General features: G+C 43.1%; 2 protein-coding genes across 10 annotated transcripts in view; one reads left to right on the forward strand and one right to left on the reverse strand.

The window, feature by feature from the left end:
* The window catches only part of LOC126343442 (uncharacterized), a 63,051-nt gene extending 37,410 nt beyond the window's left edge, over positions 1-25,641 (reverse strand). The window contains exons 1-4 of the mRNA XM_050001938.1: positions 25,625-25,641; positions 20,589-20,651; positions 9,084-9,224; positions 515-734 (exon numbers count right to left, since the gene is read on the reverse strand). Of these exons, the coding sequence (XP_049857895.1) occupies positions 515-734; positions 9,084-9,224; positions 20,589-20,651 (424 nt within the window). The 5' untranslated portion in view covers positions 25,625-25,641. The remainder of the gene's footprint in view (positions 1-514; positions 735-9,083; positions 9,225-20,588; positions 20,652-25,624) is intronic.
* Positions 1-26,682, forward strand: part of LOC126343484 (COMM domain-containing protein 4-like) — a 492,684-nt gene that overhangs the window by 356,006 nt on the left and 109,996 nt on the right. The gene's annotated exons all lie outside the window — the stretch shown is intronic.

Raw genomic sequence — 26,682 nt, forward strand, 5'->3', positions numbered from 1 at the left:
ATTTGTGTGCGAAATCAAAAACTTCCGCAGAAGACAGCAATCGGTTCCGCATACAAAACAAATTAATCGTAAGTCATAAATATTGTAATTACCCTGCAACCAGTAATCGGATTTTGAAGTTAGAAACAGAGTTAAAAATTGTCTCTTTCAAAACCACGATACTTGTACTAGAAATTCCTATAGTTCCATTTGAAAGAGCGAAGTTGATATCAATATCTGTGTAATTAATAATGCTATGAACAGAGACTACTCTTTCTCACAATTCATCTGCATGAAAACAGAATTGCGATATTGTGTAAGGTTCCGAAAATATTTGAGGTGAAAAGATTACCTGAATCTGCACAGTGTCGCCCGTTATCGCATTACAGGAAAAGTCATTTGTGAGATACGTGGCTACATGAAGATCACTGAAGAAGTAGCACATCGTAAGCATAGTGCTGCGGACACAGCTGTACCCAGATGCAAATAAATAAGCAGTGCGCAATGTTAGAAGGTGGTGCAGAGTATGGTGTACCTTCTTGGTCGCGCTTTCCCCTGGCGGGCCAGAAGAACTCCATCTCGCGGCGGCCCCTCGCCGCCCAGAAGGGCCCCTCGGCGGAGGCGGAAGAGGCGGACATCTCGCGGCGGCGGCCGCGCGCCACCCAGAAGGCGTCGCCCACACCCGCTGGCGCCGCCACCGCCGCCGCCACCGCCTGCCGCGCCGGCCCCAGCGTCTCGCGCCGATCCAGCAGCACCTGCAACCGCCGCTGCCCTCATACTGCACGTAAGGCGAGACCAACAACCAAGTATGCGCGAAGGGGAATCTCCTTGGCACATTAAAAATGTGTGCCGGACCGGGACTCGAACGCGGAGCTATGCCCTTCGCTGGCAGTGCTATCCGGGCACTGCACATGATCCGTCCTTACAGCCAGTGACTAATGGCGATCTCATTCAAATGGTTCAAATGGCTCTGAACACTATGGGACTTAACTGCTGTGGTTATCAGTCCCCTAGAACTTAGAACTACTTAAACCGCGACTCCAGACTGTAGCGCCTAGAACCGCACGGCCACTCCGGCCGGCGATCTCATTCCTCTGCAATGTACAGGGTATTCGGAAATTCCCGTCACAGTCTGCGGCCGGCGATCTCATTCCTCTGCAATGTACAGGGTATTCGGAAATTCCCGTCAGTCTTCTAGGATTTGTAGACGGGACTCAGTACATATTATTTTGAGTAGGAACCCATGTCCGAAAACGCGTAGTTTCCGTTCTAAGACGGTTTCAATTCAGATGTGTAACGCGTCCACGTCTGCTGAGGGAAAGAGAAGACTGTCAGAATTGCCTGTCCTGATATCCAACGGGGTAGACAGGATGGCGTGTACTACGTCAGACGGTCACCTTATGTGACTTGATGTCTGCTATGCTGCGAGACGTATTCAATGCCCGTGTGTCTCCGTTACAGTAAATGTGCGGCGGTACACGTTTTCGGAATACACAGATGTGCTCCTTGTGTATGGCGAAGCTCGACGGAAGAGCTCCTAGTCGGCTGTATCACGCACTCTTTCCACAACGTAGCACGCCATCGCACAAGCTATTTGCCCAATTTACGCAGCGGTGCACGTACCTTCACCGTGAGGAGGCAGGACTGTGGTGCTCCACGGAAATGCCGCACGCCCGGATTTCAAGATGATGTAGCGCATCTCGTTGAACAGAACTCGTCACCGAGTATTCGAACAGTTGCGGGTGCAATGGGTGTTAATCACAGCATCGTCTAGGACTTTCTGCGTAAACAACAATTACATTCCTACCAAAAGGATACAAACTATGGGTCCAGTCTATTCCCCACAACGCGTTGGTTCCTGCATTGCTGCATCGACACACCCCTGTTTATACGTCCAATTCTGTTCACATATGAATGTAAGTTTATAAAGGACTGTGTTCTGAATTCGCGGAACAGCCACGTCTGGTCAGACAAAAACCATCGTGCCATGCATGTTCTGGGATTTCAGCACCGGTTTGTTGTAAATGTGTGGGCAGACATTCTGGATGGTCATGTGATTGGGCCGTACCTCCTTCCACTCAAGGTACCTGGTCCTGCACACGCGATTTTCTGGACCCATTCTTGGAAGCTGTGCCACGTAGTGTCTGTCAGAAAATGTGGTTTCAGCATTATGGTGCACCACCTCACTCCTCACTTGCCGTTCGGAGACATCTCGACAGATGATGATGTGGTAAAAGATTGAAAGGCCGTGGCGTTTAACCGCGTGGTCGTCTAGACCGCCAGATTTAACTCCTGTGGACTAGTGTGGTCGTATGCAAAATATAATGTACGACAGAGGAAGCTCTACTGGCACGAGCTCAGCCCGCTGCATTAGAGATTGAGGGAAGACTAGGTTGGATGCTTCGTAGGCACAATGTCTGTAGCGAAGTTGGTGGTCGGCTGGTCCCGGCGGAGTTTCGAGTCCTCCCTCGGGCATGGATATGTGTGTTTGTCCTTAGGATAATTTAGGTTGATTAGTGTGTAAGCTTAGGGACTGATGACCTTAGCAGTTAAGTCGCATAAGATTTCACACACATCTGGACATTTTTTGAAGTTGGTGGTCGCCATCGTCGAGCCTCTGTTGTAATACATCAGTACTATTCTGTACGTATGGTATGCTGGGTTATTTTTTTATGGAATAATGTAAACACGTAACGTTTAAGTGTTAATACTAATAAATGTGTTTAAGTGATAAATGGGTATTCTCCTATGTTTCCTTTCGAAAGTTGAATTGAAACCGTCGCAGAAAGGAAACGTCACGTTTCCGAACATGTGTCCCTATCCAGGATATTGTGTACTCGCTTCCCTCTACAAGTCCTAGAAGTTTGTAACGGCAATTTTCGGAAACCCGTATATTGTTCAAGGAATGATAATCCCGCAAGTTATGCAGGAGAGCTTCTGTGTCGTTTAGAAAGTAGAAAAGAGGTGCCACCAGAATTGGAGCTGTAAGTACGGCTATTGAGTCGTGCCACGTTACGTCATTCGGTAAGAACACTGCGGTCCAGCGCACAGTTTTAATCCCCTATGAAGTTTCCAAACAGCACCAATTCCACTGCAGAGTGAAAGCTACATTCTGTAAAATATTTGATATTTGCATCAGGCACTTCGTAGTGCCAAACGTTGTTGATGTGCACGGTGCTTCGTACCTCACTACGGAACGAGGTGCTGCAGTGCTAAGAAGTTAGACTGGCGTTCTGGAAAACGACGGGTCAATCCCTGTCGAGCGATCCAGACATACGTTGCACTTGGAAGACGGGATCGCGCATCGTAGTCTTCAGCGATGAAAACAGATTCTGCCTGCACGCAAGTGACGGTCGTTTGGGATTACGACGTAGACTTGGTGAGCACTGTCTCGCCGGGTGCATCGTCCAAGGCACGTTACCCCCTCCCCCCGCCCCTAGACCTTATGGTCTGGTGTGCGGTAAGCTACAACTCTTGTTAACCTCGGTAGCGTTCTCGCTTCCCGCGACCGGGTTCCCGGATTCGATTCCCGGCGGGGTCAGGCATTTTCTCTGCCTCGTGATGACTGGGTGTTGTGTGATGTCCTTAGGTTAGTTAGGTTTAAGTACTTCTAAATTCTAAGGGACTGATGACCATAGATGTTAAGTCCCATAGTGCTCAGAGCCATTTGAACCATTCTGGAGGGGACACTATCCAGCGCTCCGTATGAGCAGAATGTTGAGACCCGTTCTTTTGTCGTTCTGACAACATGATAATACTCGCCCACTCACTGACAGTGAAACTCAGCGTGCTCTGCAAGACGTGCAGCAACTTTCCTGGCCAGCACCATCTCCAGACCTGTCTCCGATCGAGGAACGAGAAGTGCCTCGTGTGACTCGTCAGCCAACAACTTTTACAGAACTACGTGAACATGAAGGTCAGGTGTGGCATAACATTTCCCAGGACAGTATTCGCCAACTGCACCATCGACTTGATACCAGAGTTAGCGCTTGCACTGCCGCCTGTAGAGGCTACGCTACGTACTAATATGGGTATTTCAGCATGTGTCGACCCTTGATACCTCATAAGCGCTTGTGCTAGTGACGTGTAAATGTAATCATTTCATGTACTCCATATGCACAGTTGCAACAATAAACCTTGAGTTAATTGGAAATGTCAAAAAGGCAGTAATAATTTTTTTCCGGCAATGTACATTCTACGCGATTTTCCTAAATCGTTTTTAAGGCAAATGCTTGGGTGGTTGTTTTTGGAAAGGACACGGCAAATTGCCTTGCCTCGCCCTTCCCAGTCCAACCTTCTGCTGACATTGTACTTATCTCGCCGTTGATCGGACGTTACACCCTAATCTTCGTTTTTTGTACGGTACTTCTGCTTTGGCGCTCAGAAATGGCAGAGCTCCCCTTAGTGCAGCAGGCGTAGGTGGTGCTAACCAGGCAGTGTCAAATCGGGCACGCGACACGGCTGAGTGCTCCATAGCATAGGAAGATCGTGGGATTAGTCATCCGGGAGCAAGCGTTGCCGATTTTCCGGCACGTCATGAATTTTTATTGAGTCAGGAGCGTTTGACACTCCTTCAGATACTGCCCTTAAACTTATCGTTCTGTATTCACGATGCGATAGTCAAGAGACAAGCCTTATGACTATTACAGTGAAGTTATAAGTGCGTCAGACATTAGACTATTCTGAATTATTAAGAGAACTGATCTGCATAATTAATCTCAGCCTTTTACTCTACTTAATTTATTTGTTTGTATCTCTCCGTTATCAGACAATCTTTTTAGAGTTATAATTCTCAAGAAACTTACTCGTGTGTGATTGCTGAATGATGTCATACATCACTTTATTTTTCTTTAGTACATATTTTCATTTTATTGCTGTTTATTATGACTAAATGCGTCCATACTGCAAAAATTATCATCATTCCATGTTTGCAACTACTTACTTGATGGAGATGTGTCTTGCGTACTGTCCTATTAGCTAAGAATTTTCAAAGTTCAGCGATTGAAGGGATAGGGGCTCGCTGACACTGGGTAGGTCTCTGTTGGCTGTGTCCAAAGATATACCACTACGTTAGGGGTATGGCAAGACTTCGCACTTGTTGAGTGCCGCTTCTGTTTACCATCGGTCACTGAGGTATAGACATGAAACTGGGTCAAAAGTGTTTAGACTCTCTGAAAAGCAAATCCAATAAGTTTCTTTGGTGTTTCGTAGCTGTTGATCACGCATGAATTCGTAACAATATGCCTGAGACTGAGCGGTTGAAACGTGTATAGAAGAGAATGTCCATCCAGGGGTTCCACCTGTGGATAAAATTATGGATACGATGAAGCTGACAAATTCCCATCTCAACAGAATAATCATCACGGAGGATAAAACGTTCGTATCCCGCAGAGACAAAAAAAAAGGTTTTCTCTCATAATAACGCGCCCTTCCACACACCGGGCGTATTTGCTGCAAACTTGCGCGACCTTCGCTTCGAAATGCTTCCACATCATCTTCATTCGCCTGGTCGGGCTCACAGTTTTTTTTTCATAAATCTGTAGAAAGAGCTGAATCGACGAACATTCACATAAATTGAAAAGATTGAAGTTGATACATTACTGGACAAGTTTTATTTTACTGAGAATATTAAAAACATACAAATGCGTTTGAAAAACAATATTTTTGAGAAGATAACTGTGGTGAAAAACATAAAGAGCGTATTAAATGTTGAGGTTTTTCTTGAATACTAATAGGCCATACGAACAGTAACTGATAGTTTACCATGAGCCTTAATAAGCCACCAAGGAGAAGTATGTAGTGCTGTATCAGACAGTCTTACTGGGTGCCGTGCCTTTGCTCTGTAGTTATGTCTGCACTTGACAAATCGCCTTACAGTATGTGACGGAGATTACTTCATGTACGACTGTCACTCTCCCCCCCCCCCCCCTCCCCTCTCCACTCATCCCTCTTCCCTTTTTCCTGTTCCAGTCGCGAATATAGCGCTTGAAGAACCGCTGTTGGTAAGGGTCCGTATGAGCTCGAATATCTCTAATTTTACCTTTGTGGCGTTTTCGCGATGTATATCTTGTAGGGAGTGATACGGAGTGTTTGAAAGAAATTCATCCTAATTCACGAGAGTATATCTCGCACATGACTGAAGGTAGATACATTGTGTACATGCTCGATCGTTCATTGCTGTTGATGAGAACATAGCGAGAAATGGCGTTCTGCGTTTTCCGTTTCACGAGATGCAGTTCCGTTACAACTGTGCCACCTCATTTTCGTCAAGAGTATGGGACTGCACTTCCTCTATCTCAAAAGTATTAGAAAATGGGACGACCAGCTTCAAAACTGTGGTGGTTTATGGAAGGGGTAAGCACATATCGCACCCATCAGTTCGTTAAAGACGTAGACAAATTCGACAGAGTTTTGCACGTTTACTCGTCGTACCAGCCAGGGATTAGCCATTCCTCGAATGTCCGTCGATGGTATTTTACGGTGACTTTTATATTTCAGACAATGTGTGTGTGAAATCTATGGGACTTAACTGCTAAGGTCATCAGTCCCTAAGTTTACACAAGACTTAACCTAAATTATCCTAAGGACAAACACACACACACACACACACACACACACACACACATGCCCGAGAGAGGACTCGAACCTCCGCCGGGATTTCAGACAATGCAGGATTCAACTGCTACAAACGCGTCATAACTATTGGCGAAATGTGAATGAAAACTTTGATTGTAAACTTAAATGTAAACAGTACCCATAAGGTTGTACATGCTTGCATGTAAAAGATATAAACTTTTAAAATCGTTTGGTTCTCTTAAAAGTAAAAGCTTTGCAGTTCTGTACCCAAGTTAAATTTTCTATCTTCATTCGCGAGAAGATACAGTATGGTGAAATCGAATGGAAACAACCTGTATATTGGTTGATATGAGAATTCATAGTCTCGCGCTGGTAGCACTGAATAAAAAGTTCTCGGGCTTCCAGCCGCGTCAAGCGATTAAAATTACACAACCTTCCGGCCAAGCACTCATTGCCAAGTGTCGAGTAGTATACTACCAGTGAGCTGATGGTACACCCCTTATATGCATGGCTATCATGTTCGTCAAATAAATGAAATTATTTCAAGGAAGAAGCACAATAGGGTCACCGACGAGGAGCGGGAAAACAGATTAGCTTTCTCGACTTTCTGCGGCTCTGTTGACAGGCAAGGTAAACCATTTGCTGAAGAGACACACAGATGAAATTGATTTTCAGGCCTCAAAAATCCGTCAGTTATTGAGACCAGTTAAAGGTGCAGCAGGTCTCAGAACACATGGGATCTACGAGATACCTTGCGAGGGTGGCCAGTCTTACGTCGGACAAACAGTACAGCGCGACTGCTACGGTCGCAGATTCGAATCCTGCCTCGGGGATGGATGTGTGATGTCCTTAGGTTAGTTAGGTTTAAGTAGTTATAAGTTCTAGGGGACTGATAACCTCAGATGTTAAGTCCCATAGTGCTCAGAGCCAATTGAACCAATTGAACAGTACAGATTGAGGAACAGTGCAAGAAGGAACATGAGGTTTCATCACGTACGCTATCCCAAGGAATCTGCTTTAGCTTACAATACATTCATTGGCATTGTAGCGAGAAGGAAATACTTCTCTGAGCGGTATCACTAACCTGGTGTCTTGCTACTTCGGTAAGTCCCTCGTAGCACAGTAGTAGCTCTCAGTCGCCAGGTTCCATGTAGGTGGTGATCCTGCTGAAGTAGAGTGTATAGGGATGCAAGTTGTTAATGGTCAACAACGTTTGTACTATACTTGTTTTAGTACCGAAATTGCTTTGTCAGACACGTCACAGAATCAGTATTTGCAATATGGCGGCTCTGGTCTACGCCGTTGTATTCGACCCTTTACACGCATTAATACAGTTTTCTGACTTTACATAATTATAGACACTGCCCACGACAGACGGCGTTCTTATAACTAATAACTTCACTTTATATCTTGTTTACCATCTGAAATATGCACTCGCTATCGTTGTTTTAGGGCCGCCCCGGTTACTCGACAGTGCGTTTTGCGTGGATCCTCGGGACTAACTCGCCCTGTCTTCTCAGAGAACAAGAGACCCCCCCCCCCCCCCCTTTGTTCCACAGCCAGTAAGGACACTTCTCTCGTTTCCTGCACACACACACACACACACACACACACACACATATATATATATATATATATATATATATATATATATATATATATATATATATATATTGCAACCTTCAGGCAATGGCCGTTCAGATCGCTGTCGCTAGGCGGATCTGACGTCACGTATGCAGACATTGTGACGGAAGTTTGTCTCGGAACACTGTCTCAGATTGTAAGATCCTACTTCCAAATAGTCTGAGCAGTATTCGACTGAACTTCTGAGGTCATCAGTCGCCTAGAACGTAGAACTAATTAAACGTAACTAACCTAAGGACATCACACACATCCATGCCCGAGGCAGGATTCGAACCTGCGACCGTAGCGGTCGCTCGGTTCCAGACTGAAGCGCCTAAAACCGCACGGCCACTCCGGCCGGCTCGGATCTTGTCCCTACTAAGGTTGCACAACATTGCCTCTTACGGTTTCATCACTAATGCTCCTTGCTGACGCTTAATTGTTAAATGTACATGTAGCCTGGCTGCTACTGAGCATTCCCGATCGCGTAAATATACATAGAATTTGGCTTAAACTCGTGAAGGGAAGGTACATATGCATTTCAAGCTGAGCATGCGTTAGAAAACGGACACCGGATAAAATTTGACGAAACATACGTCGTGACTCGGTCTAACTGAATTCACAGCCGACAGCTAGTGTATATAAGGGGCGTACCAGCAGCCCGCTGGCAGTCCTACCACTTAGCATTGGCCAAGGAGTGCTTGACCGAAAGTTCGTGTAGTTTTAATCACTCGACGCCACTGAAAACCCGAGAACTTTTTATTCGTTTTACTGATTGACTCGTCTAGGAACGTAGGGCCTTGGAATGTAAACAGAAGAGCAGAGTGAGTAGCAGATGACGTGGTCAGTTGAAGGGGTGAAGTGCAGTTAGGTGCGGTGGCAGATGAGGCGGAGCTGCGGCTCACCCAGGCGGGCTCTTCCACGTAGAGCGGCTCCTGGCGCCGGCTGCGGCCGTCATCTGCGAGCCCCGCCTCGGGTACCCCCGCCCGCTTCACCCGCCCGCGGGCACTGTCCTCGGCCAGCGTCGCGTTCTCGCTGTCCGGTCCCTGCGCAGGACAAGCAGCCCGTCACCTGCGTCTTCCGTCCATCACTTGTGTGAAACGAGACAGTTTTACAATCTTACAGCACGTTCGGTCAGCGAAAAAAAAAACGTCCATGTGTAGACCGATTCACTTTTTTATCTTAAGGTATGGTATTTCATTCTCACCTACAGTGAATTCAGGTGTTCAAAGAGATGGGCGTTGTCCATCATATAGACTTCAGTTTGTGTTTGAATTTGTTTATACATTGGAAATGGAAATGAACATTTGGCGTCATTGGCCAGGAGGCCCCTTGCAGGGCAGGTCTGGCCGCCTTGGTCTTATTACATTTGACGCCAGATAGGGATAAAATGATGATGAAGACAGCACAACAGTCCCTGAGCGGAGAAAATCTCCGACCGAGCCGGGAATCGAACCCGGGCCCGTAAGACGGCAATTCGTCACGCTGACCACTCAGCAATTGGGGCGAACATCTACGCATTAAATCCTTTACATCAATGTGCCAATGGTAAAAGATTTTTTACGGGTGAATACCTCGCTCCTTTCGTGCGACACTAATGCCAAGTGATGGATAGTGTAAATATTTCTCCTTATGGTATTATGTTTACTCATGTTGCTGTTATTGTGTAATGTTCAAATGTGTGTGAAATCTTATGGGACTTAACTGCTAAAGACATCAGTCCCTAAACTTACATACTACTTAACCTAAATTATCCTAACGACAAACACACACACATGCCCGAGGAAGGACTCGAACCTCCGCCGGTATCAACCGCACATCCATGACTGCAGCGCCCTTGACCGCTCGGCTAATCCCGTGCGGCTCTGTTGTTGTCAGACTATCATTATTATCTACAAGCTTAATAATGGAGTGACTTGGATTTTTGTTGTGCTGTAAGAAAGAGGGATGCAAATTATTATTTGTGGATATTTCAATGTTGATTTACTAATAGTCTTGAGAGTAAGAATGACCTTGAATTATTACTCCAGTAATACACATAACCAACACACTTCTAGATAATATTTTCATAGGCCAAGACAAATTTCATAAAATAAACAATTACTAAACAATTACTCTGTTAAACTTTCTCTGTTGAACTTTCTGTTCATGATGTACAGCTACTTGCAGTATATAACATAGCTCCATGCAGTAACGCCAAACAGTCCTCCAAAATGATGTGTTCATTTACCAACTTAGCAACTGCAAATTTTAGGGAAATCTGGCAGGAATTAGATTGGAATAATGTGTACTTGGAAGCTGATGTTAGTTTAAAATATAACTTATTTCATGATACATACCTGAAAACATTTTCATAATAAAACATTCAGCTATAATTTTAAGGAACCGTGTAAAGGATCATGCTTTACTAAAGGGATAAAATATCTTGTAAACGGAAAAGGGAAATAATGCCCAGAAAGAGTCAAATATCATGAAAAACTACTGTGCCATAGTAAGAAAAGTTGTTAAAAAGTTCAGAAATGTGTTTATTATGTCTGAAATTGGCACCTCTGATGATAAAATTAAAATAATACGGAATATTGGTTTAAGGGAAACAAGGAACAGAAAGTGACTGAAAAGTTTATTTAAAAAAAAGTCAGAAGTAGAAAATACTTCTAATAATCATCCTTAAAAGTTGTGGAGAAAATAGGACCCAAATGTTCGCTAGAAAAGGTAAGGCCATATATATGAAACAGAGAATAAGTATGCAATTTAATAAAATTAAATTTCTACCCAGCTCTGTTTCTGAATTTAGGAAAATAGCATTGTGTAAAAATAGGATAGATAGTCTCACTTCTGGCAGTTTCATTGAAAATTCTTGAAAAAGTAATGCATTCAAAAGCAGCTTCACGTGTTTTTAAAAAATAAAGTACTAACAAAATGTCATGTTGGCTTTCACAAAGTTTTTTTAAATAAAAAAACGCTATATATGCTTTCGCTGCTCAAATATTACATGTTCAGAATAACCGGACATCACCCAATGGAATTTTTTGTGTTCTCCCAACGGCTTTTGATTTTGTAAATCATGGATTTCTCATGTAAAATCTTAAGTATTGTGATACGAGTGGGACAGTGCACAAATGATTTCTTATTTAACTGGAAGAGTGCAGAAGGTTGAATAAACAGTTCACATAATGTGCAAAAACAGCAGAGTCCTCAAACTGGGGAAGGCATCAAGAATGGGATGCCATGTTCGGTCTTGGGTTCCCTGTTGTTCGTCATATACAATAATGACTTGCCACAACCTATTCACGAAGAGGCAAATTAAGTCCTCTTTGATAATGATACAAATATAGTAATCACACACAACTAACAAGAAATGTTGAGCAAACTTTCAATAATGTCTTTTGGAAATGTATTAAATGGTTCTTTGCAAAAACAGGATATACTGTTCCATATAGTAAATGGCACAACACCGTCGATAAATATAGACTTTGAACGGCAGTCTGTAGCAAGGGCAGAATATTCAAAACTTTTGGTGTGTGCACTGATGAGAGATCGAACTAGAAGAAACACAATAATCATATACTGAAACGTTTTACAGCTACTTACACTATTAGGGTTATTGTAAATTTGGTCGATAAAAGTATCCCTAAATTAGCTTTCTCCACCTGTTTTCATTCTCTGCCTTCGTATGGAATCATATTTAGGGTAATTCATCATAAAGGAAAAATGTATTCATTACACAAAAGCGTGCAATCAGAATGATAGCAGGAGACCACCTAAGATCAGACGGTTAATTAAGGAACTAGGAATATTCACAATAGCTTCGCACTAACTATATATACTAATTTATTAATTTCAGTTGTAAAACTTGTTATTATTAACCCATCCCTCTTCAAAAGCAAGAGCAATGTGCATAGCTACAACAATACGTGAAAGGCTATCTTCACTATTTTGATTTATATCTGGACCCAGAAAGGGGTGAATTATGCTGCCACAAAAGTCATTGGGCACTTATTAAATAGCATGAAAAGTCTGACAGGCAGCCAACCAACCTATTTTAAAAACAAATGAAAACAATTTGTGAATGACAACTCCTCCTCAACAGATGAATTTTTAGATATAAAGTAGTGATATTACAATTATTTTAAAAATCTATTTTTATTTTATTTGTGATGCAAGAAACCTGTCGATAAACTGACACGTTACACATCATTATGAAGAGTCATATTCATTATCTATGAACAAGTGTTAATCTAATCTAATAGACTATGGGTCTTAATTCAATATGCCGGACTGTTTAAAGAACTATTTATTATAAGTTCTGTAGTGGACACAATACATTATACATATTACATGCTTCTTTTTAACAAACACTTTCTTCCTGAATGATTATCCCAGAATATTACGCCACAATACATTAGTGAATGATATGAGAAGCTAATTTTTTCGACGTGTAATTACTAGAATCCGTTGTTATTCGTGACGCCATAGTTTTAACACCTAGACGTGTAATATGATGTGCAGCAAATGACTCCCAGTTAAAGTTCACATAAATATAAACACCACAAAATTTAGAATATCCTGTTTCATATATTGGTTTTCAGAAAATGATTCAAATGGCTTTGAGCTCTATTGGCCTTAACTTCTGAGGTCATTAGTCCCCTAGAACTTAGAACTACTTAAACGTAACTAACCTAAGGACATCACACACATCCATGCCCGAGGCAGGATCCGAACTTGCGACCGTAGCGGTCGCGCAGCTCCAGACCGAAGCGTTTAGAACCGCTTGGCCACTTCGGCCAGCCTATTGGTTTTCCTAATCCCGTACTTCTAACGGTGTGGTAAGACCTTGTGAAATAATGCATTGCTCGCAGTGTTTGAGTGATAGGCCATTTACAGAGAATCCATAATTAATTTTCAAGAAAGTATTGTTTGCATTGTCAAGTGTTCAACTTTCCCCTTTAGGCATGATCGTAATACTTGCATCGAATGCAGAAAGAACTAATTTTGGTTCTTGTAAATGTGATAGCAGATAACAAAAACAAGAGCTGACCGAACTTCGATTCTTGAGGTACACTTGCAGTGTATATTGGCTTCTGTTTCGGGTTCTTCAGCCGACGTTCATCTAATTATTTTTCTGACGTTTCACCAGCGCGAGTGGCTGGCATTGTCAAAGCTTCACCCTCCATTGCCGGTGGTGAACTCGTGCTGGCGAAACGTCAGAAAAATCATTAGATGAACGTCGGCCGAAGAAACCGAGACAGAAGCCAATAGGCAGTTTGTCAACAAGTGGCCACGAAACCCTTAACAATTTTGTACTCTTGCAGTGATTAATACTCAGTCTGTAGACACTATTACGTTATATACATTCTCTATTCGCTCTCTTTCTTAATCAGATGCTCTGCACGCAACGGACTATGGAATGAGCAATTTCTGAGTGTCACAACACACACAACCACATGACTGCAAGTGACGCACGTTCTGCTCCCATCTAAACTCTATATGTACCGCGCTGGGAGTGTGTAACAAACTTAAAGACGCTGAAACTTTCTAACTTATTTATACAGTGTATCGGACTGGGTCTCGAACGCGAAACCTACACACCCATGGACACTGTTATTACCTGATAAGCTATCCAGGTCCAAAGCACGAGTTGCTAGAGCCCTTGGGGAACGGGAGTGCGTGATACTTTCATCAGTGGAGTCTGCAGTTGCAAGTATCCATAATAATACGAGGACTATTCGGAAAATATCCTCTGTTTCGCTGTATTTAAAATACTGCAATGGCTACAGCAAGTTCTTCAGAAAAATCTTAAACTATCTTTTTATTACTCCTCTATGTAATTACCTTTCAGGTTTAAGCATTTATCAAATCTCTTAATTAGTTGCAGAATACCCTCTCATAAAATGCTGTCATCTGGAAGCCAACGGGCGTAAAACTTTTGGTACACTAATTTCTTGGTTCTGATCTCCTGAAAAATACTCCAAAGGCTGCGGAAAGAAGTTGTATGGTTTAGCTAACTTGAAACGCCGATTATCACAATTTTTTTCAATGTTATGTAGCGATTCATTGCTGACTACGAACAAACGATTACTTCTGTTACCATCGTGAAATTTCATCCTTCGCGTCTTTCACATTTGGCGGAACAAGGGAAACAGCCCGGTATTCACCCGGTGGTATGCGGGACCCCACCTAAAAACCAGATCAGGCTCTCTGATCCATCGACCTCTCGTCGTTAATAGACCGGGCGGATTTAATACGGTGCCGGCATACTTCCCCCTTCCGGAAGTGGTCACGTTGACGGAATTATGTTCCGTATAACCCTCGTATATCGCTCTTAAACCAGGTTTAAACTCAAAAGCTTTCGTGAATGTATTCAAATATTAGATTTCTGCTCACGCCGGATAAAATTTGTATAACTGTTAATAACTGATGGAGAAGACGCTTCTCGAATGTCTTTGTAATTCTTTCAAATGGTTCAAATGGCTCTGAGCACTATGGGACTTAACATCTATGGTCATCAGTTCCATAGAACTTAGAACTACTTAAACCTAACTAACCTAAGGACAGCACACAACACCCAGCCATCACGAGGCAGAGAAAATCCCTGATCCCGCCGGGAATCGAACCCGGGAACCCGGGCGTGGGAAGCGATAACGTGTAATTCTTTCAAATATTTGTTTGTATCGCCAGTTCTCACAGGGCTCACGAAATAAAAATCGTGATGTGAAACGTTGGGCTTGTCGAGGGCGAAGAGCGGCGGATTATGCGGCGGATTAACTAATACCTGTAGCTAAGTTGGAGCTTGGGACAGTAAATTACAATATTTGTAGTGGAAGACAAAACTGATGACATGTCATAGGTTTAAAGCTATGGGAACGCGTCTCAATCGGCTACTCTTACTCATCTTCCAGTCATCAGTAACGATTCCATCTTGACGGTATTTGCACGATTGACAACGTTTCCGCCAATTCTTTCCAGTCCTGACTCATATAAGATTTAATTGAGCACTTTTTTTGTTGGCGCGAGTGAAGTGTGAGAGCCGACTTTTTGATAGTTTCTTACAGACGAAGCTGTAAAATAAATCTCAGGCTACAAAGCAGTAACAATCTTTATGAGTCTTTATTTTATCATGTCCGCGGCTCGTGGTCTTGCGGCTGCGTTCTCGCTTTCTGCGCATGGGGTCCTGGGTTCGATTACCGGCGGGGTCAGGGATTTTCTCTGCCTCGAGATGACTGGGTGTTATGTGTCTTTCATCATTTCATCCTCATTCACTCGCAAGTCGCCGTAGTGGCGTTAAAGAAAGTGTGTAGCGGCGGCCGAACCGCCCCGCGAGGGGTCTCCCGGCCATCAATGCCATTCGTTCATTATTTTTATTATTATTTTATCATTATCGTACATGAGGCGAGAGAAAGTTAAAAACTGAGATACCACTTATCTCGTCCTACTTATACGAAAAACCAAATACAGGAATAGACTCAAATATTGAGCAACACTGCGTTGGATGTGTTGAAGAAACCAAATAATTCCCTTAGAATTTGTGTCGAAATTTTGTTATTAAAGCTGTAACTCTGTTCTTTATGTAATACTGTTTAGACAATATCATTTACTGAGTCCTCATTTTTTTTCGTAAAATCCCGACCAGTCTGAAAGATGGCCTTTTGTCCCGTCTCATCCTCACGTACACGTGCCTATCTGAAATACACCACAATATCATTAAAAATTTACTGTTGTGTTTGAACTTAGATGAGCTACTTAACTGCTTTAAAAGGTGTACCTTTAGGGGGTCAACGACTGCAAAATTTTGTTATTAGGTCCGCTATTAAAAGAAAAAAAACGATAAACAGCGCTCGTGCAGTGCACTCTAAAACTCATGGTGTTTCACGACAATCAGAGAAGAATTAATTTACGGAACATGTCTGGAAACTGCGGAAGAGTACTGAAGAATTAGAGGCACAAAGTTAGAAGATAATGTAGTCTCCCATAAGGAGAACGTTCGACACTATAGAGTGATTTAAATTCGTTGGCAACGATAGCGAGCGGGCTGGTTTTCCGAAGCTTATATATAGCAAACAAATTGTAATGTGAAACTTGGGAAGGGTCCAATCCGAGCGAGTTATTTGGTAATAAACGAAAAATATCGGATTTCAGTGAGTTGAATTGTTTTGTGATATGTGTCCAAGCCTGAAAAATTACATCCATAAAAAAATTGCAACCTTTACATCCGATCCCAATTCAAATTAGGACTTTTGACTTGCTTCGAGGTACTACAGAGATTTAAGCCATATGTGAATTTCAGAGCTTTTGAGTGTTGTTTTTAGGAGATACTTTAAAGCGGCCGTGGAGAATGGAGCGCCGTGGTGGCTGTCGTGTCGCGATAACGCCGCAAGTTCGGACCTTAGGCTCGACGTACACGAGCGATTTATTATGGCGAGCTCGCTGCGTCATTTCCTCGCGCGTTTTAGCAGTACGCGTGGAACAATGGAGCCACGCACACTACGGTGGTGATGCTGCGAAGTCGCAGCGAGAGAATTGCGCTCGCCAACCACTGGTGCTTCGCAGAGATCTCGCAGTGTTCGGTGCCCCAGCAACAGCTGCCGTGTATGAAGCCGTATCGGATGTGGGACTGTTCACTGATGAAGTGAAGAAACGTGTTGCAAGGAGCACCACGGTCACGTTAAGAAGAACCGCATGGTTTCAAGTTTTGTCTCGGTTTTATTGTGAAATAAGACCGGGAGAGAGACGATGCAGGGAAGAGTCATTGCCAAGCTAGTTCGTGTTTGCGTTTTAGTGGTGTTTTTGCATGAATGTGGCCACTCAAAACTTAAAAAACCCTTAACCGGCCAACGCTTTGCTCCCTGTGGACGGGCCTTTCATCTGAACGTACAAATCTTGTGTCAGTAAAAAAAGATTAAAATCTGTTAGTACTAGCGAACCGGACAATGCTTCGCAATTGTTAAACATGTGTGGGAATTGAATATACCTCCTAATATCCTTCTCGATCGTCTTTCTGCCTATCACCTCCTCCATCCCCCTTTTCTGTCCATTTCCTCCCTCCCTCTCTGACCACCCTTGTTTAATGTTACTGCCAATTAAGATTCCATAACAGTATATTCTGACGACCCATAAATACAGATATCCTATTAGCTGTGAAAGCGGACTGCTAGGAAGAAAACAAAACAAGATATTGTTGCGTATAGATTTTTATTTAAAAGTATGTGTAATGAGAGAGAATATGTATCGGAGAACACAGTTTGACTAATGGTTTGAATGCCATTTTCTTTCTCTCAGTCGGCTTTAACATAAAATGTGTACACTCTCGTTTAAAAAAATATATATATCCTATGTCCGTCCGAATTTTGATTAGAGTGTCACATAAAATTTGAAGTAAATCAGTCAAGGATTGTATTGCATTATATATGTCCGCCAGACTGTTCATTAGTCTATCGTGTGAAAATCTGATCAAGAACGTTCCAATGTTTCTCGTTTATGTATTACATACATGTTCATATATTATACTAGGTTAGCGCCCACTGTTTCGCCTGCGTTGACTGTATGATCCGCACATATATTTTTTCCTTTAATCCAGTTTTTATGTTGTTTGCAAACTACTTTTTCTGAACTTTGCACCCTAATTAAGGATGTAGAAGCATGATATTTCCTCAAGTACTTCTGGCCAGAAAGAGTTTTGGTAGCTAGAGTCGGAGGTCGTTCTTAATCCTGTCTTTTGAAATCTTCTGGTGATGTTTCCATAGAAACTTTCATCCTCTAACACACGTTTATGTGGAATAAAACAACCGATTTTCATAGTTGGTGCTTTAAAATTCATAACAGTTCTTTAATAATGATTTGTTTTCAACAAAAATTTCACCAACTGTTTCACTCGCGTATAGGTTTAAATTTCCAATAATACCGAAACATGTATTTCTTTATTTCTGGCCGAGAAACCTAATACCGACATTCGTAACTCTAGCTTCAGAATTGCTTAAATAGCGATATATTTTCAAAAAAAACTTTCATGCTCTATTTTACCAAGGAAGAAATATCAAAAAATACCTTCTTAAACGACGCCTATAGTACAATATCAAGACCCTCTGCAAATTTAAAGTTTCTATTCTTAGCGGTTTAGTACTTTCAGAATTCTAGGTAAAGAGGTTAAACGACGACGTATCTTTGTACAGGGTGGTCCATTGATAGTGAACGGGCCAAATATCTCACGAAATAAGCATCAAATGAAAAGACTACAAAGAACGAAATTCGTCTAGCTTGAAGGGGGAAACCAGATGGCGCTATGGTCGCCCTGCTAGATGACGCTGCCATAGGTCAGACGGATTTCAACTGCGTTTCTTAAAACAGAAGCCCCATTTTTATTACATATTCGTGTAGTACGTAAAGAAATATGAATGTTTTAGTTAGACCACTTTTTCCGCTTTGTGGTAGATGGCGCTGTAACAGTCGCAAACGTATAAGTACGTGGTATCACGTAACATTCCGCGAGTGCGGACGGTGATACATTACCCGTGTTAAAACGGACCGTTTACCAATTGCGGAAAAAGTGGATATCGTATTGTTGTATGGCTATTGTGATCAAAGTGCCCAACGGGTGTGTGCTATGTATGCCGCTCGGTATCCTGGACGACATCATCCAAGTGTCCGGACCGTTCGCCGAATAGTTACGTTATTTAAGGAAGCAGGTAGTGTTCAGCCACATGCGAAACGTCAACCACAACCTGCAACAAATGGTGATCCCCAAGTAGGTGTTTTAAATGCTGTCGCGGGATTCCGCACATCAGTAGCAGACAAATTGCGGGAGAATCGGGAATCAGAAACTTCAGTGTTGAGAATGCTACATCAACATCGATAGCACCAGTACCATATTTCTGTGCACCAGCAATTGCATGGAGACGACTTTGAACGTCGTGTACAGTTCTGCCACTGGGCACAAGAGAAATTATGGGACGATGAGAGATTTTTTGCACGCGTTCTATTTAGCAACGAAGCGTCATTCACCAACAGCGGTAACGTAAACCGGCTTAATATGCACTATTGGGCAAAGGAAAATCCACGATGGCTGCGACAAGTGGGACATCAGCGACCTTGGCGGGTGCGGCATTATGGGAGGAAGGATAATTGGCCCCCATTTTATCGATGGCAATCTAAATGGTGCAATGTATACTGATTTTCTACGTAATGTTCTACTGATGTTACTACAAGATATTTTACTGCATGACAGAATGGCGATGTACTTCCAACGCTACGGTCGCAGGTTCGAATCCTGCCTCGGGCATGTATGTGTGTAATGTCCTTAGGTTAGTTAGGTATAATTAGTTCTAAGTTATAGGGGACTGATGACCTCAGATGTTAAGTCCCATAATGTTCAGAGCCATTTTTTTGTACTTCCAACATGATGGGTGTCCGGCACATAGCTCGCATGCGATTGAAGCGGTATTGAATAGCATTTCATGACAGGTGGATTGGTAGTCGAAGCACCATACGGTGGCCCGCACCATCACCGGATCTGACGTCCACGGATTTCTTTCTGTGGGGAAAGCTGAAGGATATTTGCTATCGTGATCCATCGACAACGCCTGACAACATGCGTCATCGCATTGCCAATGCATGTGGGAACATTACGGAAGGCGAACTACTCTCTCGTAAGAGGAATGTCGTTACACGTAAATGCATTGAGGTTGACGGACATCATTTTGATCATTTATTGCATTAATTTGGTATTTACAGGTAATCGCGCTGTAACAGCATGCGTTCTCAGAAATGATAGGTTCACAAAGGTACATGTATCACATTGGAACAACCGAAATAAAATGTTCACACGTACCTACGTTCTCTATTTTAATTTTAAAAAACCTGTCTTTTACCAACTGTTCGTCTAAAATTGTGAGCCATATGTTTGAGTATTACTGCGCCATCTATCCCAAAGCGAAAAAAGTGGTCCAACTAAAACATTCAGATTTCTTTACGTACTACACGAATATATAATAAAAAATGGGGGTTCCTATTTAAAAAGACGCATTTGATATCCGTTTGATCTATGGCAGCGCCATCTAGCGAGCCAACCATAGCGCTATCTAGTTTCCTCTTTAAAGCTAGACAAGCTCTGTTCTTTGTAGTTTTTTCGTTTGACGCTTATTTCGTTAGATATTTGGCCCGGTCACGATCAATGGACCACCCTGTATAGTAGTACAGGCGTGAACGATTTAGCGCAATCACAGCTTTCTTCCGCTTGCGTCCAGACTTCGTCTTTCGACTCAGTACTAATGCACGCTTATCCCCGGCATATCGCCGTGCGTGTATTGAAAAGATCTCTGCGAGCACCTGTGGCTGTTACTAGTTCGTGTGCGCCGTGCCTTGCACCTCAGTCAGATGGCGATCGCACTCGCAGAGGAGAGACAGTTGCTGCTGCTTACCTGTCGTGCCAGGGCGAGCGTAGCGGCGGCAGCCAGCCAGGCCCAGGCGACGGCGTGCGGCATCTGCAACACAGAGGACGGGGGCTCATGCGCCTGCCTGTGTCGGGGCGAGTAGCAGCGCGGGCTTATATAACTAGCAGGCGTTTGATGAAGTACATAGCAGGATAGTAAAAGAGTGCACCAAGCAGCGCTCTTTTACCAAATAACAGCATTAGTGATCTGGACTATCACTGTCAGTTTTCCTGTTGTCTCATTTGAATTCAGTAGCGTTAAGAATGTCGTCTTAAAACTTAATGTTTTGTCGTATTTTATTTCTTCTTGAATGATATTGTACGCTTTGCCATATCGAGAGTGTCTTCGGTGGCTCAGACGGATAGAGCGTCTGCCATGTAAGCAGGAGATCCCGAGTTCGAGTCCCGGTCGGGGCACACATTTTCATCTGTACCCGTTGACGTATGTCAACTCCTGTAAGCAGCTAAGCGTGTTCACTTCCTTGTTGTTTATATTAACTTGCACGTTATGCGCTCACCGAGCGAGGTGGCGCAGTGGTTAGACACTGGACTCGCATTCGGGAGAACGACGGTTCAATCCCGCGTCCGGCCATCCTGATTTAGGTTTTCCGTGAGTTCCCTAAATCACTCCAGGCAAATGCCGGGATGGTTTCTCTATGGTTTCTCTGATAGGGCACGGCAGACTTCCTTCCCCATCCTTCCCTAATCCGATAAGACCGATGACCTCGCTGTCTGGTCTCCTTCCCCAAACAACCCAACCCAACCCATATCGAGAGAAGAATACAGATACAGAGCTCCTTATTGCGCGCTTGGCAGGAACTATGTGTTACACCGGGAAGTACGTAACATTTTATTTATGGGTCCATTACTGCAACCTAGAATATTGCTCAAATGGGGGACCTACAAAGTATGACTAACGGTGGATATTGAACGTCTACAAAAACAGGACAGCACGAATGGTCCCAGGTGTGTGATTCATGAGGACGGCAAGAAAATACTGACAAATCTGAACTGGTGGACGTCTGAAGAAAGACACCGGTTATCCCGCGCAAGTGTGCCGACGAAGAATCAGTAAATAGTATTAAGTAAAGAATTTATGAATATATTGCATTCCCATATCATGCACATACGGCCCACTGGGACAAGATTAGACTACACACAATCCGCATAAAAGCATTTGAGCATTCTTCCCGCGTTTCATACGCCAATGGAATGGGAAGAAACCCTAAGGTGTTGTACAGTGGGAAGCGATCTCTGCCGTGCCTTTCAGTTGCTTGCAGCGTGCAGATTTACATGTTAACTGTAGTAACGCAAGGAGGGAAACCAATTTGTCGTAAGTTTCTTCTGGTCGTTGTACGCAATCAGTATATAGGCTGTAACCTATCATTTTAATTCCTTCGTTATTCGTACGGGAATGTATTTGCGTTCCGCGAATTAATTACAGAGAGAAATTTTGTGTGTTTGTAGGCCTCATTCTTTGCCCTTTCCTGTCAAAAAAGAAGCTTAAGTTTGTAATACTCAAAGATTTTGAACAATTCGATCTATTACTTAAACAACTGCATGTAATCCGTGGACGTGTTTTCGAATACTTCAGAACATTCACTACCTATCGCAAAAAATAGCATATGTACTAAATTTTGGGTTCGACAACATTCTTGTGTCAAAGCGAACAAGGGAACTGGAGAACGAGACAGATGTAGCGAAGTGATTAAGACACTGAATCCCCACTGGAGAAGCGAGGTCTGAAACTGCCATCCGGGAGGACTTGGACTCAGATTTTCCGGCGACATCGATTCGATCAAAGCGAGATATGGGATGATTCCTTTGAAAAGGATATGGTCGAATTCCAGCTCCATCTTTTTCCATTCCAAGTTAAGGTTTACAACAGGAAGTATGCTCGTCTTTACTGTGAACACATATATTACGTAATTTTGCAGGAAATTTTACAACAGATACATGTCAACTGTAGGATACTTTGACCTTCCTTTTCTTGGCCCACGACTTGCTGCAATACAGAAATTGTCCTCTTGTTTCTAAAAGAAAACTTACTGTGGGAAGGCGTTCCTCTTTATCTTATTTTCTGTCAGTCAACCAAATACTTGGGACGGAAGCAGAGTCATAAGTGGGAGACCGCACGCATCGGTAGAACAGCGACATTTGCTTGAAATAATCATTTGCAGGTAATACACGAAAAATTGCTTGTAATGCCGTTGATAGTTTCCAAAAAAGTACCGTGTACATTGAATATATAAAATGGAAACTATAGTATTTTTAGTTCTGTCTCTGCGTGACGTTAAACTCTTTCTTCCTTTGTTCCGTCCACGTTTTCACCGTCGTCGGTGAGGGCGAATGCTCTGCGATTCTCTCTCATTTGACACTAGCTACTTCCAGCTAAAGCTTTGTGCACATTTTCATAGCCCGTCCAGCACCTCATTTTACTAATTACACAATTGTTGGTGAAACGTCAGTTCACTTGTAAACCGGACCCGCATCACTTTTATTTGTTAAGCGCGCCGCGAAAATGCTTGGCAAACGTTTAAAACAGAGAGAGCAACAAGAAACGCGACTTTTAGCGGAAATTATGTAGAGGCCCACTTGTCGTCCGTCTACAGCCCACTTTGAGGGTTCCGTTGTGCTGTTTTACGGCCCGGATGACCGTCACAGAGCGTGCGGGGTGCATCCTGATGTTAAATTTTCGCTGGCGTCTGCGCTGTGAGGCAAGACGGGTCTTTGGCTGCTTTTGCTCACCCCTGTACGGCCTTGCTACCGAAAACCGGAGAATTTAAAGTCTCGACACTCTCTAGTGCTGAACTGTACACTCTCCATACTTTTCAGCTTTATTAATATTAGATACGGAAGTATTTTCTTACGTTAAGAATCTTTGCAATTGCTTTTGGCGGAGCTTATCACCACGCACCAGTGCCAGCGAAGGGATTCAGAAGCTATATTCAGGGTAAGGCTTTGGTGCGGTGAATATTTTCTCTTTCTTCGTTAGCGACAGGCCAAAAATAATTGTTTAGTTAATGCGTGGTACCTTCTAATGTGGCGGTCAAATCCTCTACATATATGTTTTCAATTATATTTGGATCAATATTCGTTTATTGAGAATCATATACCACCATCTCCTACTAAAACCGTTATTATTACTACAACTTAAGATTGTCACAAATTTGCGTCAATTACAGTTTCATTGTGTATACATACATTCCTATTCTACATAACGGAAACAGAGCATCAGAACCTGATGCAAAAGACTCCTGAACAATTTAAAAGATATATACTTTCTACTTTTATATTTCAGTTGCACACTTTTTTTGAACCTCAGGTGGAAAATAAACAATATATAAATTTTTAAATAGGAATACAGTTGCTGAATTCCCTCGCGACTAATGTGTCGGTACTAGCTGATGAACAATATTCAATGTTTAGGTACCCGTATGAAATTCATAATGTGTAGACACAACCGACATTTTATAGGTGAAAAGCTTTTATTTCATAACAAATTTCGATCTTTCACACCACGTGCAGGAGTCTGAAAGTTAACACGTGGGAATCGGACTTAATCCTGTTTCGTCTGCGTTCGGGTACCTGAAGATGATTTTGAAAGACTGATATTGGTTGTAAACCGTAGTTCACCTAGCAGCTCACTGTTTCTCTCATACAGTACTTATCAATGTTGATCACAAGCTAGCAAAATATTTTATATATTGGTATCTGGCCCTGATGTTCAGTAGGCGTTTTAGCGTGTGCAGAGCGGGACTAACGGCCATTGGTTTATTCACATCTTTGATTGAAAAATTTCCTGTTTCTGATGATAATTTGATACAGTAAAACCTAGTATCAATAATGAAGGTACCGAGAGTAGCTTATAGTGGTAAAGTAGGGATTTTCCGTTAAGTTTCTACAATCTGTGAGCCACCACCTACTGAAAATATAAATGGTTATACTTGCTAAGATGCCGGTGGTGGTCACGTACGTTTTTACATAGTGCTACACTGTCAAAAATCTTGTCCGAGCCTACGAAAAAATGGCTGAAGTGGCTGCATGGGCTAAGTATGGAATGTGAGTTAGATAGCATCAGCGATATATACATATGCGAAACCAACTGCTTCCAATAAATTGCGTTGGACTTGTCACATGCGTTGCATGTGCTAGACTAGTCTGAACCCGTTATAACTTCAGAAAATATTCTCTAATCATTAACAGGAAATATAGCTCAGATCTTCGAGAGTCCCAATGGCCATGAGGACTAATATTACCGATGTGGGGCGGCAGACTGGTGGAATAGGGATTAAAACATGCTAGTGGCGGCCATCACTCCGTAAAAGTAAATCACGAAATGCAAATAGCTACACCACACCAAAAGGGGTGCAGGGGTATAGCATTCGAGTGCCCCAGACTTGTTTCTGAAACTCACAGATAACGCCTTCGATAATTGCATTTCTTATGCGACCGTCATTCGCACTGCTCTTTGCTGATGAGTTATGTTCATTTTATTAATTCAGACGGACATAAAGATGATCAGCTTTGATCGAAATGTTAACAGATTAAAGAATTCTTGCAGTAACAGACTGATAAAACTCAGCTGATTCATGTGGCTTTGTTTTATTGTTTCAGTGGAGGAATCGGCAGTTAAAAACGAACATTTATGTTTTATTGTACTATGGTACTGCTATGCCAAGGCTAGTTTTCGGAAAGTATCGTATCCGTTTTAATCTATTTTAACATTAGCTCGTTATTTCGGATGTAGCATCAACCTTTTTAAGCGAGAGGACTGAAGCACACGAAGTCCTATTCAAGTACTGGACTACATACACAAAATAAATTATAATTGTGTCCTGATCCATCACACAATGAAGCTTGGCTTGCTTTCCCATTCATGAATACGTTTGTGGGGTGCCTATATCGAAAGTACCTCTGTAGCAATCCCTGAATATTTAATATGCTTCGAGTTAGATACTGGGGTGTTATACGGGCGTCGCGACGAAGCTGTGCTGCGGAGAAAGAGGCGCAGTGCTGCGTTACCTTGGGCTTCGAGGGCGGAGTCCGGCGGACTTGTGGGACGGCGGCGGGCCTGGTGCCGTTTAAATACTGGCCCAGCAGGCCAGGGCAGGGCGGAGTCACCTCCGATCTGTCAGTGGGCAGTCACCTCCCCCTCCCCCTTACCCGCCCCTCCCTCACACAAACACAGCGAGACACTCCCGCAGTGGCGGCAGCGGGCCGGCACAGATTAAAGTGGGGACTTGGGGGCGCCACAGATTGCCGCGCCACGACCCACGCCTCAGGCGTCTTGAGACGCCGCCCTGGTAGCCACCAGCTCTGCACCTGGTAAGTTAACATGTACACTTGTGTAACACCATCGTTTAACAACCCACTAACAGCACAACTAGATAGAACGCTTCCAGACATAATTTACATAGAATGATGTAGAAATTAAAACCTTAGCAGCAATTACTGAGTTAGTGTGGAGGCAGTAAGTGAGTAGCGTGAGAATTCGAATGTTGTAGATTGTATACTGCAGGATCACAAGAGATGATTAGACGGAGAAGCCGCTTCAGGAATAAGACAACGCCTCTGATACTACAATGAGCAGTTGTTGATATTGTAGAGTTCGCTGGCTCAGTATGAAACGGGCATTGCCACAAAAGGATTTCTGGAAATCGATTGCCTAAAGAGATCTGCTGGGTAGGTGGTTGCTGGAGAGGACTGTTGTCGAGAAGTCCTTCCTTGCTGCATATGGTTTGGTGTTTGCCAATAGGATAGGGTTGACGGTTTTCCAGTAGTGTTAGGTTGGGTTGGTCCAAATGGCTCTGAGCATTGTGGGACTTAACATCTTAGGTTATCAGTCCCCTAGAACTTAGAACTACTTAAACCTAACTAACCTAAGAACATTACACACATCCAAGCCCAAGGCAGAATTCGAACCTGCGACCATAGCAGTCACGCGGTGCCAGACTGTAGCGCCTAGAACCGCTCGGCCACACAAGCTGGCGTTTTACCAGGTAGGGTCAGGGGTTTGCAAGGTAGGGTAGGAGGTTTTCCAGATAGGGTACAGAGATGTGTGTGCCTCTGTTGGTCGCAAG

Source organism: Schistocerca gregaria, chromosome 1 (assembly GCF_023897955.1).
Source record: "Schistocerca gregaria isolate iqSchGreg1 chromosome 1, iqSchGreg1.2, whole genome shotgun sequence".
Lineage (NCBI taxonomy): Eukaryota > Metazoa > Arthropoda > Insecta > Orthoptera > Acrididae > Schistocerca > Schistocerca gregaria.